Genomic DNA, 19712 nt, shown 5'->3' on the forward strand with positions numbered 1-19712 from the left:
GATGACCATCGTCTGGCAATATGATGAAGGAGAAGGTCTTGGTTACAACAAAATTGGGCTAGATCTCCTTCGAGGTCTCTTCAAACTCTGAAATGCTATGATTCCATGGATAGCAATGAGGATGGCTAAGAGAGCAAGCCACATCAGGAACTGCTGAAGGAAAAGGGAATATTTAACCTGGAAAATAGAAGACATAATCACCATCTTCAAATATATGAAAGATTGTCGTACATTTGTTTTGCTTGGGACCAGAAGGAAGGACTTGATAGAACTTCGAGAAAGGAAGATTTTTATATTCCTCTTAGGTAGAATGGTCCAAAATTGAAACAGGCTTTCTCAAGAGGGAGTGATCTCCCCATCCTTGGAAGTATTCAGGAGGAGCAAGGGTTGAAGTGTTCTTTGGGGATGGAATGGTCAGGATTTCTGTTTCAATAAGAGGTAGGACTTAAGTGACCTTTGAGCTCTTCCATCTAGCAGGACATGTGCTAATTCCAATTAATTCTAATTGAAAAACCCAACCTCTCTCTCAAGTGAACTACGAGGAAAGAAGAGAGGATTCCCCTGCTTAGGCCAGGAAGATCAACAGGAATTAAATTAGAGAATAAACCCTAGAGGCCAGGCACAGACTGGCAGAAATAATATTGTAAAAACACACAAAAGAGAATATAATCCTTGAAGCTTTTGGAGGGTAGCCAATAAAAGTTGAACAAAAAAGAGAGCTCATGGAGGATTGGGAGAACATTGGGAGAACATGTGCCAGAATTACACAGAATGAGAAGGTAGGGAAGAACAGCGATGTGGAGGAATACCCATGTCAATGAGATCAGGAATGTTCCAGACTATTGAGACATAAGGCAGTCAATGAGTAGAAGGGAAATCCCAAGTGGGATTAGATTGGACTAGTTTTTTCCCTAACATCCCATTCCCTCATAATGACCTTCTGAGAACCCATTCTGGGAATTAAAAAAGTGACTTCACATCCCCTGGTGAGGAAGATATCTATCATCTATTGTCCAGTTTGAGAAGGTTTCCTTCTCTGTCTTGAAAGGCAGCCTTCATAGACCTAAGGAGTTTAGGCCTGAGATAAAGAAAAGCTTACTATTCATTAGAAATATCCAAAAATGGAATAGGCTGCCTTGAGAGGTAGTGAGTTCTGCCTATTTGAGAGAAGAGCTCAGGAACTTGATTGGGAGGAGAAGGAGAAGGGGAAAAGGAGAAGGGGAAGGTAAAAGGCAAGGGGAAGGGGAGAGGAATGGGACAGAGGGAGGGAAGGGGGAGAGGGACAGAGAGAGACAGAGAGAGGTAGAGAAAGGAGGGAGGGAGGGGGATAAAGGGAGAGGGAGAGAGACAGACAAACACAAGCTAAGAGAGACCCCCCAAATCTCTCAGTGACCTGAGCCCAATCCCTACCAATCTACCCAACTAGATTTATGATACTTACAACTTAAATGTCTCATTCCACTCAGGGTTGAGAGAACACTTGATGGTTTTGGTCTTCTGCTTGCTTTCACTCTTGGGATCAGGGATGAGCTTCAGTTTTACATAAGGATCTGATAGACCATTAGGGTCCATAGGTACTAGATTTTTTGCATCTCTTACTGAAAAAAAGAAAAAGGGAGAAAATTAGGATCTGACACAGAAAACACAAAGCAAAAACATTTCAAAGTAAAAAAAATCTTGAAGAATATAGTGCTTTTTAAAAGAATGCTTTACTACACCACTTTTGCTTTGTGTACCTTAATAGAAGTATATCCATATTCATTTCTATACATATACATAAAATACATATAAATATTGTCTCTCTAAAAAATAAAGTCTTGAGGGTAAGGCCTTTTTTGTCACTGTATACCTAGGACCATGCCAGTTACATAGTAAAAGAGCTTAATAAATGCTTATTGACTGCCTTTATTATTCCTGGAACAGTTAGGGGCAAAGACCACATATTATCCTAGGGAATACGGCATGACAGAAACCTTCCACAGTGGGAGAAGGAGAGGCGGGAATTTGGGTGGAAACCAAGGGATGGACATTGTTCTGTGAATAAAGGCAGAAACCCCCAGAACACCAGCTCTCATATGTGGAGGGTGCAGGACCACACAAAGCCCTGGTAGGGAGCAGACAGATGCTTTGAGAGAGGAGGAGAAAGATAAAAATGTTTCGAACCCCCCTTACCCCAGCAAACCTCTCAAAGTAATCTCAGGAGCCATGTAGCTCAATTCCTTCATTTTATAAGGGAGGAAGCTGAGACTTCAGAGAGAAGTCATTTGGACAAGGTAACAGAGGAACTTTTATTCAAACTGAGGCTGAGCTGACATGGAGTCAAATGGAAGAATCTCATAGAGTCTCACATTATGATGTTAGATGGAATAGCGGATACAGCGCCAGACTTGGAGTCAGGAAGACCTGAGTTCAGATCTTGCTTCAGACACTTAATAGTTGTGTGACCCATTCAAGTCACATGATCTCTCTCAGCCTCAGTTTTCCTCATCTGTAAAACGGGGATGATAATAATAGCCCCTATTCCCAGGTTCGCTGTGAGGATGAAAGGAGCTACCAAGTCTAGATCACTTCCCAAATCTTAAAGCCCTAGAGAAATGCTAACTTCATTCCGTAGTGTTGTCATCACCATCATTATTCTATCTGGAAGGAAACGTCAAGATAGCTTCATCTAAACCCCTCATTTTGCAGGCGAAGAGAAAGAGGTCCAGCGTGAGGACGGGGGGTTCCTAGAGAGCCTGGCTTCCTGGCTTTCCAGTCCAATACTCTTTGAACCAGATTGCTGAAATCTGACATTTGGAGATATGTCCAAGGCTCCCTTCCACTTGCTGGCCCTTCCTGATAACCAGTCCTTGGTCTCATGACCCAGGACAAATAGCTGAATGGGAAAGAGGACATGTCCTCCATCCTTCCCAGGCTCACCCCAGTGAGGGCAGCCAAGCAGCCTACTCTGAGTGGCAACAAGGGCATCGGAGGTGGGGGGGATTTAGGGCTGCCACCAAACTGTGGCAGAGTGTGGGGAGGTACAGGCAGCAGATTATCCAAATACCCCTTGTCCCCATCCAGCCCCTTGGGCTCTAAATCCATCACTTGAAGTGCCAGCCATGCTTGGTCCAGGCCTCCCTCCTTCTTCATGAGCTGGGCCAGAGTTCCAGTGCTGGCAGCTTTAGACTTCAACCTCTCTCCTCACCTGAGGGACTCTACCAGACAGACTTAAAGGCCAAATTGTGTTCTCCTCCTGTCCCTGCTATTATCATGTATTATCCTGGTGTTGCTGAGCTTGGCCCCAGCTATTATCCTAAGAGAATTTCGAGTGCTGTTGACATTCCTACAAATTTCCTGCCCTGGGGCAGATTTTCCAAGATCAGAAAGGCCCATTTCCCAGGCCCTAGTTTTGATTCTGTACAAACAGACCCTCTTGTTACTGTTATATCAGTGGGGTTGACAGAAGAGCAGCATACCCTCCGTAACAGCAGTGACTTGACACACCCATGGCAGCCCATTTGTCATTTCACACACACATTCACAGACACACATCCCAATTCAAGGAGGAAAAAAATGTATTTTCAGCTCAGGGAAAGCATGAGAAATGTTCCCTTCTCCTTAAAGACTCACTATCTAATGAAGACCAAAAAGCCTGCTGGTAGACCCAGAGTGCATCTCCTAAAACCAAGATTAATTACTACCAGCGATTCTTGATATATCAGGAGGCAGCAAGCAGGGAGGATAACGTGGGTTATGTGTGCGTACCACGTATGTGTCAAATAAATGCGATGGGCACCATCCGTTTGTCAATACTATGTCATGTGTATATGTGTTGTAAACTCTATTTGTGGCACGTGTGTAGCATTCCTGGTCTGGGTCCTCTATGTGTCATTGCAACAGCAAGCACTAGCATGCCCAGGATGGCCTGCTGGCACAGGTTCTTTGATCTGCTTTTAAAGGAAAGCCACTTTAAAGGGGTCAACAATCTTCTTTAACTATATTCACTAGTTCAGGGGAAAAGTCAGCCCTGTGAACGTCAGAGAGAAGCAGAGAAGTTAGACCAACAGACAGGGCTCTGACTTCCTGAATCAAAGCAATATTGCTATACACTTTGCATACACCACTGAATCGAGAGAGCCTTTGCATCTGAGCAGTCAGGGGTCTGAACATACAGCTACTCAGAGTCTCGACCAGGAAATCAAAAGGTCCTTCTTGTAACAAACACCCAAAGCAAAATACCAGCTCAAAGTATATATACACTTTTGGCTAATAGGCTCAGAGCCAGAAGGCATCACAACCCTCTTGACTCAGTGCCTAATTAGCTTAGTACCAAAAGGTGTGGAAGCGTTCCTACAAGCAAGCTTCCCCTAAGCAAGCTTCCCTTAATGGGCTTCACGTGAGTCCTATTAAAGGTCAGGGAAGATCTTCATATCCCATTAACATTACAGTCATGTAGATGGTACATGTACAGTATGCATAGTATCCACAGACATTTATTCAGTTGCTTTAATCATGTCTGATTCTTCATGACTCCATTTGGGGTTTTCTTGGCAAAGATAATGGAGTGTTTGCCATTTCCTTTTCCAGCTCATTTTACAGATGAGGAAACTGAGGCAAATAAGGTTAAGAGATTTGCCCAGGGTCACACAGCTAGGGAGAGTCTGAAGTCAGATTTGAACTCCTACCTTTCTAATTCCCAAGCTCTATTCACTGAGTCACCTAGCTGTCTATTCACAGGGAGTGCATATATTACATATCTGTTTCATTTACATGTAACAGGCATATTACCAAAAGGTCTTTATTCTGTGTAGTATGTTTGAGAAGTATATATGGACCATATACACAAAATGTGCATTTGCTAGGTGTAGATTGCCTAACAAGGGGAAAAGAACCCATGAGGGCTCCTTTAGACTCCATTTGCAGATTCCCCTTTCCATTCAAAGATGATTACCTGACATTGTTCCTCCAGCCCTCATTAGTGGTACAATATATAGAGCCTAGGACCTGCAGGAAGACCTGAGTTCAAATCTGGTCTCATACACTTACTCTCTATAAGACCTCAGACAAGTCACTTAACCTCTGTTTGCCTCATCTGTAAAACAGGGATAATAGTCCCTGCCTCCCAAGGCTCTTGTGAAGGTCAAATGGCTTAACATATGTAAAGTGCTTTGCAAACCTTAAAGTGCTGTATAAATGGCACTTATCATTGCGATCGCTGTGTTTAGTGTCATCACTGGTATTATTGAAGTGTGGTGCTATGTATGTCTGTCAGTCAATCTGTCAGAAGCCTGAACAGAGTGCCCAAAATGGCGTGGAGAGCCAATTTTAAAATCAGCAGTAACGATTTACAGTTATGTAATTCTACAAGGTTTACAAAGGACTTTCTTTACATAGATATTCAAACAGACTTATTTGTGGAGGTGGAGGTAACACAAGCATTATTACAATCCCAGTTGTGAAAAGAAGGAAATGGAAGTTTGGTAAAATGAAATTATTTCCATTCATTCAACAGGGCTTTATTAAATGTCTAGTATATGTCAGGCCCTGGAGACTCGAAGAAAAAAATGAAACAGTCCCTGTCCTTAAGGAGTTATACTAGGGAAAACAATGGGAACAAAGAAAATAAACAACCACACACACACACACACACACACACACACACACACAGTAATTAACCAAGGGATGGTACTAGTGACCGTGAGGAATCAGGACAGGAAACCTGAGGGAGATAGCATTTGAGGTGAAAGTCGAGGACTCAAAAGGATGTATATGAGGTAGGAGTGTTGTCCAGGCATGGGTGAGAGCCTGTAAAAAGGTTCAGAGATGGGAAGTGACATGTATATAAAGACCAGAAAGCAAGCAAGCCAAATGTCTATGATCCTGTGATCCTATAAAGACCAAGTTCCTGGAGGAGACAAGAGGGGATAGGATCAGAGGCTCAAATACAAGGTGCAGCTTTGACAAAGAGAGGGTCACCTCTCCATCTGAGGCTGTGTGGGGATAGAAGAAAAGATTATTTGAAGTGGAGAGCTGAGAAGAGTCAGGAACTTATGGCTGATATCCTCAGTGTTTTGGGGGAAGCATTTGACAAGGTATTGGTGTTCAGCAGTAGAGCTATAGGAGCAGAGGAGGCAGATGATGGAAATGGTCCAGAGTTGGGACTTATAAAGGGGTGAACGCTGACTGGACAAAATGGCAAGGGGTTCCAGGCCAGAGAATAAAGTTGACTTGCCCATAGTCACATAGTTAGTGTCAGAACCAGGACGAAAATCCAAATTTCTGAATTTCAAATACAGTGCTTTATCTGTGCCTAAAGATCTGCAGAATTTAGCATGAACTGGAAATGCCTGATTAAGATTTAATTTTAAAGTCTCTCAAGAGGAAGAAACTACATTTCACATCTTGTACTGAGGATTCATCACTCACCTCTAATTCACTAGAGAGCCGGTTTCCAGTATCTCAGAAGAATTAGGACAGAAGCACATAATCCTAGTCATTCCAGTAAAGTGGGAAGAAAAATATGGCACTCAGAATCCAGTTTCCTAAGGTTCCCTAGGGTCTTGGACAGTGGATGCTAAATACCCAGGAAATGGTTGAGATTTTAGAATCAGAGAAAAAGAATCACAATTTATGAGTTGAAAGGAACAGTTAAGTGTTGTACCCTGGATTGCAGCTACTGCTTTTCACTGAGAATCTAAGAGTTGAAGGGACTTCAAAAGCCATCCAGTCCAACAGGGATGTATTGGAGTCAGCTTCTACTGGCTCGCAAGAGCTGACTACTAATTTTTCATTGTGAGCATTTGCACATCAAATGCTACAAATTAGGGTTTTATTTAGGAGAATGGCAGAGAAATATTAATACTTCAGACTAAACTTAAAAGGTGTTGTGGTTACATTTTTTTCTAAGAAGCCAGTTATTAAATATTTATCAGTATATCTCATTAGTCCAGCCCATATTTGATGGAGATTCCTTTGTACAATATACTCAACATATGGTCATCAGATCTTTGCTTGAAGATGTCCAGTGGAGGAAGACCTACTACCTCCCTAGGCATCCCATTGCACTTGTACATATTTCTGATGGTCATAAAGCTTTTCCTAAAGCAAGCCTAAATTTGCTTCTGTACTCCCTCTGCCTACTTCTGCTAGCCAAGGTCAATTAGAATAATTCTATTGCCTTTTCAATGTACTATCCCTTCCAAAACATGAAGATAACAGTTATATTCCCTACCCCTACAAGTCATCTCTTCTCCATACTGAAGATTACCAATAGTTTTTTTTTTAAATCAGTAGATCAAGAATTTATTAAGGGCCTACTAAGTGCCAGACCTTGTTGTAGGCACTGGGGATGCAGAGACAAAAGCGAAAGATGTATGTTCTACTCCTCTCTCCTCCCCCTCTCTTTACCCTGACCTATTAGACTTTATACAGGCACTAGGTGAGACACCAATAGCTGCATGCCTTCTCACCCACACTTCTTGCTAATGCCCCTTCTTGGCTAGACGCTGTCCTTTCCATCCCCCACCAATAGGTCTGGGTAATTAACACATGAGGCTATGAAAATAAAGGCATTTATTACCACTCTCAGAACCACTCAGAGATTCATGCAGATTGGATATACAGGTGCAATTTTAAGGCTTCCTCCTTGCTAGTGATCTCCTCCAGGCCCCTGCCTTGTATGGCTTTCCACCCTCATTGGTTATGTCTTCTTATGGGTACCATGATCTCAACTAGTTTGTCAGGCACGGAACTGAGAATTCTCAGTCTCGAGTTCCTTGGCCTAGGATAGGAATGCAAATCTTTAGTGGTACCTTACCTTTGCTTATTGGAGGAACAGAGGTGATTTTTATGTAAAGATCACTAAATTTAGTACCAGAAGACCTGGTTCTGTCATGTGACCTTGGGCACATCACTTCCCTCTATAGGTCCTAGTTTCTCTCCTCCAGAAAATAAGCATAACAAAATTTGTGCCACTTCTCTTAAAGGGATCTTGGAAAGAAAGTGTTTTATAAGTTATAAAAAGCACTAAATAATACTTGATAAATCAGTCCCTGTAGGGGTGGGGAGCATCTTTCATTGACACATAGACTTTCATTTGAACCCCTTAAAACAAGGCAAAGCAAATCAGACTGCATTAATTTACGTCACATCTTCAGATAACGATAGTTCACATTTCTACAATGCGTTACAATTTCCGAATTTTTTTCCTTACAGTAACTCTGTGAGGTAGACTTGCTAGTTGAGTGGGGAAAAAAGCATTTGAGAGATGATTACGCAGTTAAGTGGAACCGAGATTCCAAATGTCCTTTGAGGCCAAGCAGTGATTTTGCTCCTGAACCATGTGTAGTGGGAACAACATTCTCACCCTTGCCCCATGCAGGTTAGGCTACCTTTTTCCTTTAAAACTACTGAGACCATCCTCAAGTCCTGATTGTCTCAACAGACCAGAGGCTCAGGCTGTGGCTGTCACTTCCCAATCGCTTGAATACAAAGCAGCCAGGAGGAGTTCCAAGTGCTCTCTTTGATACTTGGTTGGGAGAACATGATGAGCAACTGAGGCAAGCGAGCTTCACTGAGCTGAATCAACATGAGTTATCCTCAGCACCTATCCTTGATGAAAAGCTTTCTACCAAAGCTAAGTGAATCTCCTTTTGTTAACTGAATGACTTCAGAACGTCTCATTCTTTTTCCAACATTGAACCAACACTATCCAGAGACTGACCTGAGTTAGGGCCATTCCAGAATACCATCACACACACACACACACACACACACACACGCACGCACGCATGCACGCACACACACTGTCTGTGTATAAAGAGACAGAGTTCTCCCTTTAAGCAAATGGGCCAGATCTCTACTTAAAGTGATTTTTTTATAATACAAATTTGCCCCACCCACCCACTTCACTTAGCCTCTACCACAAAGGCATTCGTGAAATGATACTTTGATAATAACAAGTCATAAAATGTACTAAAACACAGACATATTAATAATTATAATATGATAATAATGATAATAATATCATTGATAATAAACAGGATTATGAAAGGTAAAGTTAATGATAAAGTACATGCAGTCCTATACAGTAAAGTTAACATAGGTGTGCAGCATGTTACCCCTGCCTCACCCACTCTCCCTAGCCTTTATCATCGGCAGTTGGTCATACAACTTTTTTTAATGAAACTCTCTTTTCCTCACATATCTGATGATAGTAAGCAATGTCATCCTCAACTAGTCTTTGAACTTTAAAAAATCTTGAAGTATTTGGATCCATCTTTTCAATACAAGAAAAAATTCACTCAAATGATGAAATGCTTCTGCCAACGATTTCATCGTGAATTGCTTTGGTTTGACCTCGACTTCTGAATCTTCCCTTTCGTCTTCTGCAATCTTTGCAACTAGCAGCTCAATTAGATCCTCATTCAACAGTTCTTCTCCACAAGACTCAATCAGCTCCTCCACATCATTCTCATCCATTTCTAACTCCAATGCTTGTGCTAATTTTGCAATCCTGCTACTTCTTCAAAAGTTTCATCTTTGTCAAATCCACAAAAATCACGAATGAACTTCGGGCACACTGTTTTCCACACTTTCTCTATACATGTTTCTGTTAAATCTTCCCATGCCTTTCAGAATTCTTTACATAAAGGTGAATTTGCATAATGTAAATTTACATAAAGCAAGAACTGTATGTGTCTATATGTGTATATATACGTGTACACACATATAACATACACACGAACACATATAAATATATATATGTCTATGTCTTCCTTTATCATGAAAAATGGAGGTATTTGCCTAATAAACTGGTGTTAAATCCAAATATTCAATTCTACATCTATACAATGAATGCAGCTAGCATTTCCATTTCAACATTTCAGTGGCTGAGTTTGAGACACCTCTGTTTTTAATCACATACAACTCATTCTCCAGGTGCTGTCTCAATTATTCAATAAGCCACCAGTGGTTCAAGGGAAACTAGTAGGTGCAATAGAAAAATACTGAATTTTGGGAAGGCCTGGGCTTGTGTCCCAAGCAGTTCTCCTTTCCAATATCTTATATGATCTTAACCAATTCACTTGTCCTCATTCTGGCTCTTCCTTCAAAAGGGAAGTTGAACTGAAAGAACCCTAAAGTCCCTTCCAGATCCAAGTCAATGATTTTATGTGCTGCTTTCTAGGAGAAGGAATTTGGAATGTAACATCTAACACATGGGGAGCTAAATAAAGATAGGATTTGAGAAGACTTATGGCATCAGCAATTTCACTGTCTGAATGATTGGCAGCACATCTCCAAATAAAAACTTAACAGGATGCTTCCTCCTGGTAGAACAAAGGTTAGTTTCTAACAGATCCCTTTTCATTTTCCTTCTTTATAAGTTGATATTGCAATGAAGACCACCTGTTTGAGACATTTGGTTTATTCTTCTCTTCTCTTTAGCTCAGGAATTCATAGTAACCTTATGGTGCCCCTTGTACAATAAGAAAATGTGTTACACACTGAAGCTGTCAATGTCTCAGCAAGTAATAATGTTTAAAATACAGATCCTTGAGAAGAATGACTAAAAATAATGTCCACTTGAGAAGATAGTTCATTTCCCCTGGTTATCATCCCTTTCTTTCTAATCACAACCTCTGTTGCTGGACTGACCAATTTCCGATATGGGAAAATTTTGGCAGCAGCTGGGAGCTGTCCATTGCTGAACATCACTTGGAGAGTGAAGCAAAGAGAGCAGGGTCAGCACCACAGGCCAATCTTCTCAAAAGCCATCTGGTTCAAACCCTCATTTAACAGACAGGGGATTGAGGCATACAAGAGCTCAAGTGATTTGTTAGAGGTCATGCAGGTAGTATCTGAGGGGGAATTTGACTCAGGTCCTTTGACTCCAGAGCAAGATCTTGCCATATTAGGTATTAAAGATTATGTGCAACCTTTTTGCTCAAGCTCAAAATCATTTGGACACACTTGATTTCTTTGAACTTTTCCTTGGAAAGCCTTTTCTTTCTTGCTCCTGGGATTCCTTTGCCACCACTTTTATGACTTGCTTTTCTAGCCTACAGAAAGAATATCATGGTGCAACTCAAAGAGTACAAAACTTGGAGTCACAAGATTTGTATTTGAACTCTGATTCTCTACTTAACTACCTGTATCACCTTGGAAAAGTCATTTAACTTTTCTAGGCTTCCATTTCCTCAGCTATAAAATGAAGGCATTACACTGAATGTTCATTAATGTTCCCTCCAGTTCTAAATCTATGCTCTAATAATTTACTACCTCAGGTTCTCATTGTGTGATATTTCAAGCTTGCTATCTAGGTAACTGACCCTTCTACACTATGGGACCCATCTATTGCTTGTTTCTAATCCCTTTTAAATGGATACCTCATTATTGATAACTTTCTTAGCCCATTCAGACTGGCCAGTAACAACTGCAGCCAATGTCATGTAAGACTTTGGGCCATAGCGCTTGTCTAGTCCTGTCCCCTGATCTTACCCCTAAGCAGCACATATAGATAGATCTTCAGAATACAGGCACAAACAAGATTCTCTGGCCTAAGTTAAATTCAATTTTCATAAGGCTGTGAGGCACCAGTAATCCAATTGGCCTAGAACCAAAATTAGGATGCATCTAGTTCTATATAAATATGTAGAAACAAAGAAAAACCCATAGAGGATTTCTGCTCCTTGGTAACATGAAAAACCAAAACCCAACATGCCAGAGCAGGAGAAAATAATGTGCCTGGTCATGTGATGCTTTCCCAGTAGAATCAGGAGTAAAGCAAGAGTACTCCTTTTCCCCCACTATTATTTGGAATAGTTTTAGAAATGTTAGCAAAAAAAGTAAGGCAAGAGTTAAAATTAAACGACAAATATTGTCAAGGAAAAGATAAATTTATTTATTTTTTTGGAAGATATGATAATGTACTTTAAAAACCTCAGAGAGCGGCATGAAAATATAAATACATAAACCCACAAAGATCATCGAGATTTATTTACACTACTAATAAAAACCAGGAAAATATAAAAAAGTCCCATTCAAAATAACTACAAAATGCATAAAAATCTTGTACTTAACCTAACAAGACACACAAAATGTATATAAATACAACTATTCTTTACAGAAATAAAAAGAAACAAACGATTGAACAGATAATCACTGCTAATGGTTAGACTGTGACAATGCAGCAATTTACAGATTTTATGCTATACCAATCAAAAAGAGGCAATTTACATCTGATATAATAACAGAATTCATTTGCAAGAACAAAAGGTACAGAGTCACAAGAGAAATAAAAAGAAAAGAAGTATGAATGGAGGGCACATGGAATTCCCATACTTCAAACTATAAGACAGTAATCATCAAGACAATTTGGAACTAGTAAAATGCTATATCTTCCATAAAACTTTTCTCCAATTCTTCCCAACCCCCAAACATAAGTGATCCTTCCCTCAGATCTCTGATAGCTCTCTGTTCCTTTCCTGTATATTCCTATCCTATTCTGTATTACAATTATTTCAATAAATATGTTATCTCCTCTAAAATGCTATAAGCTCCTTAGGGTCAGTCATTTATTTCTATATTTCCTTTTTTAGTATTTATGAAAATAACAGGATTTAGAGCAGGAAATAACCTGAGTGATCATCTAGTCCATCTAATTTTACCAATGAAGAACCTTAGGTCTGTAAAGGTACCATAATTTGCCAGAGGTAACATGGATAATAATAGAGGGCTCGAGTTGAGGTATCTAATTCCATACCTAGTGATCTATTTGACATACCACAAACTATACTGCACTCAACACAGGCCTGATAAGACATTGAATATTTAAGTTGTCACTTCCTACAAGAGGATTCCCTCAGATTCCTGATTCCATCAGTCATTACTGCACCATTTCTTTAATAATTTTGTATGTATATATCTTTTATGGATTTGTCTGCGATGAGCATGGGAGGGCGGTGTCCAAAAGTCAAGATTTAATCATTTAAAACTACATTAAGACTTTTGGACCATCCCATATTTATGTCTCATATTTACATATCCCCCAAGTAAAGTGTAGACTTCTTGAAGGCAGGTACTGCCTCACCTTTTTATTTTTAATTTCAGCACCTATCACAGGGCCTAGCAAAATGTACCTAGTCCCAAAGATTACTATCATGGGACTCTCTCCTTATTGATGGAAAGCAGTACCCCACACCTGTGTCAGGGGAAGTTGGCAAGAGTAAGCTCCAGTCTCTTCACTCTTCTTCTAGTTTTCTTCAACCTTTCAGTCCTTTGGGTCTCTTTAAGTCTCTTTGGCTTCTCCAGGCTCTTTAGGTGCTTCTGATTTTCAGCTTCAAGAGAGAAGTTGGAAGACGTGAACCCTACTTCAGATTGCTGAAGAGAGGAAAAGACTCAAGGAAGAAGCTGGCTTGAGAGGAGTTGGCAGTCTCCATTATGTCCTTATCAGCTTGCTATCCTAGAGACTGGAGAATTTTCCCTTGGGTGACATCTAGATCTGACTGACTCTCTCTCTCTCTCTCTCTCTCTCTCTCTCTCTCTCTCTCTCTCTCTCTTTCTCAGTTGAGCTGAGTTATCTCACTCTCACTGGGGGAACTCCTTCATCCTGTACTGTCTGGTACATATTCTCATACATATACATTCTCTGATTTGTTTTTCCTGATTTGGATAAATGAATTTCTTTGATATTCACTATGTGTGTTCATTGTAGAACTGGTATTTGGAGGGAAAAGGATCAATCCTCAGATAAAGAACTTGGTATCTTCTTTCCCTTCAACAATGAAACAGAGAACAGAAGTTAGCTTGAATCTGAAAGCCACATCCTCCAGATCAGGGCTTCTTTTTCCACTCACGACTCCATCAGCACTTCCTAAACTGTGGGTCGCCAGAGCTTCTTAAACTGTGGGTTGTAATCCCATTGTGACCCACAGTTTAAGAAGAGCTGCAGATGAATAATATTTAAGGGAGTCACAAATAAATAATGTTTAAGAGAATTACAAATAGGTGTAATTCTAGCCCATGACTCCCTCTCTCGGAGGAAAGCAGAGTGGCCAAACTGTCTGACCCCATTTTCCTGCTTCCCATCCTGATGGGAATTAAAGTCTCCCTTGGAGAAGGGTGGAGGAAGAAGAAGCTAGAGGTGTCTATTCTGCCTCCCTTTGGAGTTACACAACAGCACCCCACTGCTGCATATGGGGGCTGGGGAGGGGAAGATAGCCCTCAAAACACATGGGGCTCGCCATATAAGCATTTTTACAATTGTTAATTGATTGATTGAAATTGGTTTGTTACAATTTAATACTAGTTCAAAATGTGGTCATTATTCCTTAGAAGGAGGTATCTTTGAAATAAATTGCATGTGTATGTATGCATATCATTCAAGTGTATATTGGTTTTCGATATATGTATATGCTACGCATATATGTATATTGCAATATAGATGCATATTATATATTGCATATGCATCCGTGTGTGAATATATATCCACATGTCAGCATAACATAGCAGATAGATACAGTGAGAGCTTGCCTCAATGTCAGGAAGATTTGGATTACAATCCTGCTTCTAAAACATACTGTCTGTGTGACTCCAGGAAAATCATTTAACCTTCCATTATTGTTAAACAACTCAGACTAGCTGGTGATCTGCCTTGAGAGAAGAGCTTCCTCATAAGGAACTCCCCACAAAAACAAAATAAAAAGTCCACATATACCTATCCATACATATACATATACTCACATATACAAATTAAGGCACATATAAGTACATATATGTGTGTATATGTATATGTGTCGATATAAACATATACACACCAATACATACTCATAAAAAGAGAAAAAATTGCCATTATATGTGTTGTCCTGTTTTTTTTTAAATGAAACACGCTGGGGAGAAAGTGAAGCTGTTTGGGGGCTAATACAGTATGAACACATGATGGACATTGGGGACCAAAATCCAAAGAGACAGTTATCTCATTCTTTATGTTTCATTAAGCAAAGTGCAATTGGCCAAAGTTGACAAAGCAGTGCTAAGCAGAACATGGGGTGAGGAAGGAAGTCTCCCTGGACTCTATTTGGCAGGAGTCACTTCGATTTTCTTGGTTAGATGTCTCTTCACTATCTTTGTTGAAATCCAGCCAGGCCAGATGGCACGAAATGCTGCACATGATACGGAAACATTTGGCAATTTTTTCCCTGTCAGATATGTGTGAGAGCAATGAAGAAATGGGTCTTCTGATTTCTGCAACTGTAATCTTTCTTGAATGAGGAGATATAGCATTAATGCAAACCATTTCCAAGCAGGTTTTAACTAAGTCTGCATTAGGCAATAGATGAGACTCCAGAAAATTTATCTACAGAAACTTGAGGGCTTGATATTGATAAAAGGTGTGTGTGTGTGCGTGTGTGCGTGCATGTGCGTGTGTGTGTGCGTGTGTGTGCATGTGCGTGTGTGTGTGTGCGTGCATGTGCGTGTGTGTGCATGCATGTGCGTGTGTGTGCATGTGCGCGTGTGTGTGCGTGCATGTGTGTGTGCGTGCATGTATCTGTGTGTGTGCGTGTGCGTGTGTGTGCGTGTGCGTGTGTGTGCATGCATGTGCGTGTGTGCATGCATGTGCGTGTGTGTGCACATGTGCGTGCGTGTGTGTGTGTGCGTGCATGTGCGTGTGTGTGCGTGCATGTGCGTGTGTGTGTGCATGTGCGCGTGTGTGTGCGTGCATGTGTGTGTGCGTGCATGTATCTCTGTGTGTGTGTGTGTGTGTGTGCACGCGCGCTGACATAGCTCACTCTCATGGAGGTCACAGCAAGAGAACAAGTCAGATTCCATAGTTCATCAGGACAAACAATATGTAGTAGAAATTGTTTCTCGTACCCTTACTTAAAAGTTCAAATTCATTCCCAGCTCATTAAGCAATACAAAGTATGTCAAATTTCTTGCTTGAGCAATTTTTCTGATTTTCTGGTCATTCAATGGTCATTGTGATAATATAGATGGGTAATAATTAGGGAGGAGCTAGATGAAAAAGATACCATAAGAGTATGGGGGAGTTCATAACTGATTGCATTGGAGCAATAAAGAAGAGGCAGACCCAAATACAACGCATAGCAGGATTTTGTGGTCACTAGGTTACCCCCAACCCTAGTCTTACAGAAGATTCTAGATTTTTAGTCATTCCATAAGACCAGTCCCTAGACAACTGAGGCCTTATATTGGCTTAGAACCCACAGATCTCAAAATACTTTTCAACACTGTTAACTGTGAATTTTTCACAAGCAGTCTGTCATCTGGAGATAGTCGGCTTTGCTAATATATGACAAGTGAGGCTAAAATATGACAAATTGAATGATTTTGCCCTAACCCTATTAATGCGACAACTCTTCCCTCTTCTTATGTTTGAACTCTAAAAATAAACTTAAGGAGGTGAGGAATGACAACGTTGTTAAGAGGAACTGTTCAAGCAGCTGTGTCTCAGTCCTCTGCTAATCTTGGGAATTCCTACCCTGCTTCATAAATAATAGTGACTTGCCTAGAGTTACACAGCAAAGTTCATCATAATATAGAAGGAAGAAGACGATGCTAAGTGAGTCAAAATATAGTGTTTAGAAATATAACTTCATTTGCTTTCCTGTTTTACTGTTGAGGCTCCAAGGTATAAAAGTCCAGGTTAGTGATGCAGTAAAACCGTACATTGCTGGTGTCTTTCTAGGGTGCAAGGTACCCTGAGGACCCCACTAGCCCGTATCATTAACCCTGCAGATAGACAAAGGAAGAAAAATCAGGGCGGAGGTTAGGGAGAAGATAAGGTTATGGTTTTCTTTCTTGGTGCTTCTGCTCTACTAACTCAATAGCAATAAGAACATTAAAAGCCCCCAAAAGTATGATTTTGAGGATCGCTGTTGCTGCTTCATATATTTAATGATGGGAGCTTCTGGGAAGCATGGAAGCTTCAGCTGGAAATCAATGTTTATCTGACAATTCCAGTCTGGAGAAATCAGCAACTAAACTATAGATTCCAAATATTTCTCGAAAACACCTCTACAGATGTTTTAAATGTGGTTTCTAAGACTACTATTTATTTGAGGAGGAACTCAGTCTTAGAAAATTAAATTCAACAAACATTTATTAAAGTTATAGAGCTAGATCCTGGGAACACAAAGGCAAATGAAAGAGTCCAGGCTCTCAGAGAGCTTACACTCTTCTAGGAGGGATTCATGATGACTGAGGAGATCCAGCAATACCAATTGGAAGAATCGGGGAAGGCTTCACAGACTAGATGACAGCTAAGTTAACTTTGATGGAAGATGAGGATTCTGAGAGGCACAGGTGAAAAGGAAATACACTCCAAGCTTTGAGGAAGGGTTTATGTGATTACATCAAGGCAGGAGATGGATTACAAAATTCAGAGAAGAGTCGGTAATAGTGTGGCTGGGATATAGAACTAATGGAATGAAGTAGAATAAAACTATTAATAATGATAATAATAACTGACATTTATAGAACACTTACCATATATATGCCAGGCACTCTGCTAAAAGCTTTACAACTATTATCTCATCTGAGCCTCACAGCAACCCTTGGAGGTACGTACTATTGTTATCCCATTTTACAGATAAGGAAACTTGGACAAGGAGAGGTGAAGGGACCTATCCAGGGTCACATAGCTAGTAAGTATCTGAGGCCAGATGTGACTCAGGTCTTCCTGACTTCAAGCCCAACACTTTCTCCATTGTAGCACCTAGGGGGAACCAAACTGTAGTAAGTCTTCGAGGCCAGACTGGGAGATATGTATTTTATCATTTGGACAATGGGGAACCACTGACAATTTTTGATATGGGAAGTAACATGGTCATATTTGTGCCATAGAAAGACTATCCTGACAAGTGTGTCAAGGGTATATTGGGGAAGGGACATACTAGAAGCAAACAAACCAATTAGGAAGTTATTAAAATATTCTAGGCAAGAAGTTATGAGGGTCTAGGGTGGGAGTTGTGGGAGTAGAGTGAAAGGGATTCTGTTCTTTTTGTTGTTTGTCCTTCCTTTTTGAAGAGAACCAATGATATCACAGGGTGGTGTCTTGACTTGCACGTGAATTGGATTTAGGTGAGGCAGAGTTGGGCAAAGTCATCAAAGTCCAGTGGCAAGACAAAGTCAGGATGACTGGAGATGGCCCAAGATGTAGTGGATGGCTGACATCTTTGACGTCTGACCAAGCTCTAAGTGCTCCACAGTGCCTGCTTCAGCCACCTTGACAGCCTTTGGAATAAATTGTTCTCATTCACCCATTCCACTGGGGGGGGGGGAGTCTTCACATGCTTGGCGTGGGACATCCCTCCCAACTCACCAATAGGTTTGAGGCCTGTTGGTTACCCTAGATTAGCCCATCTGTCAAGAGGGTTTTACCTGAGCATTGCCACTGCACATGCTATAGTTTCTCAGAGCCAAAGGTGAGGGCTGGGGGACAGGTGGACACCAAAGATGAATGAGCAGCCCTGAAAAGGGCTCAGAAAGCCCTCATACGAGAGATGCTAGTCCTCCCTGAACACCTCATACACCCTGAACGGGATTCTAGAAAGGTTGTGAAGGTAGAATAGACAATACTAGACAAGACTGTATATAACAGGTGAGGGATGAAAGGGTTAAAATGATTCCAAGGAGGATGATAAAAATAGAAAGGGCTGAAATAGAATGAAGGTCAAGGTAACATAAGGAAGTCATTGTTCTGCTGGCTGGTAAGCCTGCCTCCATTCATGGAATCCTAGACCTGCGATCAGAGAAGTCATTGTGCAATGACTATTGTCCAGTGACTATGTCCAATGACATAGAAGTCATTGTCCAATGATTGTACTCAAGTCCAGTCCAAGACTGTACAGGAATCTTATCTGAAACATCCCCAACAAGTGATTTTTAAAGTCTGTTTGAGAAGTTCCAGGGATGGAAGAGCTCATATAAGCCAAGGCAGATCATCCACTTTTGGGATAGTTCTATTTGTTCCCTGAAACTTCTACTTCTTACTTCTTCTCTCTAGTTCAAGATGGGACAAATTCAGGATATCATAAGCTGATGGAAATCTGACTCATCAATCACTGAAATGTACAAATACTTCTCACCTTTGTTGGCATTTTCCACCTAACCAAGAGTGAAACAGAAACAAAGCGTACTTTAAATATAACTAATGCATTAAGATCATCATTCCACCTTCATTCCACCCTTTGGATTCTTGATTTTCTGTCAAGGCTGTGCTTAAGCATTACCTCTGTTATAATTAAGCACAGCTCCTAGCACAGAGTAAGTACTTAAAATGTTCATTCTTTCATTCTGGGATAAATTGATTTAAGTAAGGAGAAGTAGATAAGGAGACAACAATTTGCAAAGTTCTAAAAGGAGTGAAAAGAAGGGCTTACATTTGGTTACTCCTTTATGGGGTATTAAGAAGTACTTCAGGGGTATCTTCCTTAAATGGGTGGCATCCCCCTCACTTGGATATCTCCCATTAGTGGGTGTCCCCCTTAAGTGGAGAGCATCTCCCTTAAGGACCTGTCTCCCTGAAACAGCCCTTTTCTTTGAGGGGCTGTCTTCCTTAGGGGGCTGCCACCACTCCCCCTTAAGCAGGGGTCTCCCTTGAGCTGTGTCTCCCTTAAGGGGCAAAGGAGCCTTCTTGGTGTTACCCACAATACATGCCTTTATTTGATTTGGGGGAAAAAGGAAGTCCTTCAGTCAAGTCTGATGGA

General features: G+C 40.8%; 1 protein-coding gene across 1 annotated transcript in view; it reads right to left on the reverse strand.

The window, feature by feature from the left end:
* The window catches only part of PRKCB (protein kinase C beta), a 646949-nt gene that overhangs the window by 273850 nt on the left and 353387 nt on the right, over positions 1–19712 (reverse strand). Inside the window, 1 exon segment of the mRNA XM_036739147.1 lies at positions 1442–1598. Coding sequence (XP_036595042.1) covers positions 1442–1598 — 157 coding nt within the window.

This window comes from Trichosurus vulpecula, chromosome 9 (assembly GCF_011100635.1).
Source record: "Trichosurus vulpecula isolate mTriVul1 chromosome 9, mTriVul1.pri, whole genome shotgun sequence".
Classification (NCBI taxonomy): domain Eukaryota; kingdom Metazoa; phylum Chordata; class Mammalia; order Diprotodontia; family Phalangeridae; genus Trichosurus; species Trichosurus vulpecula.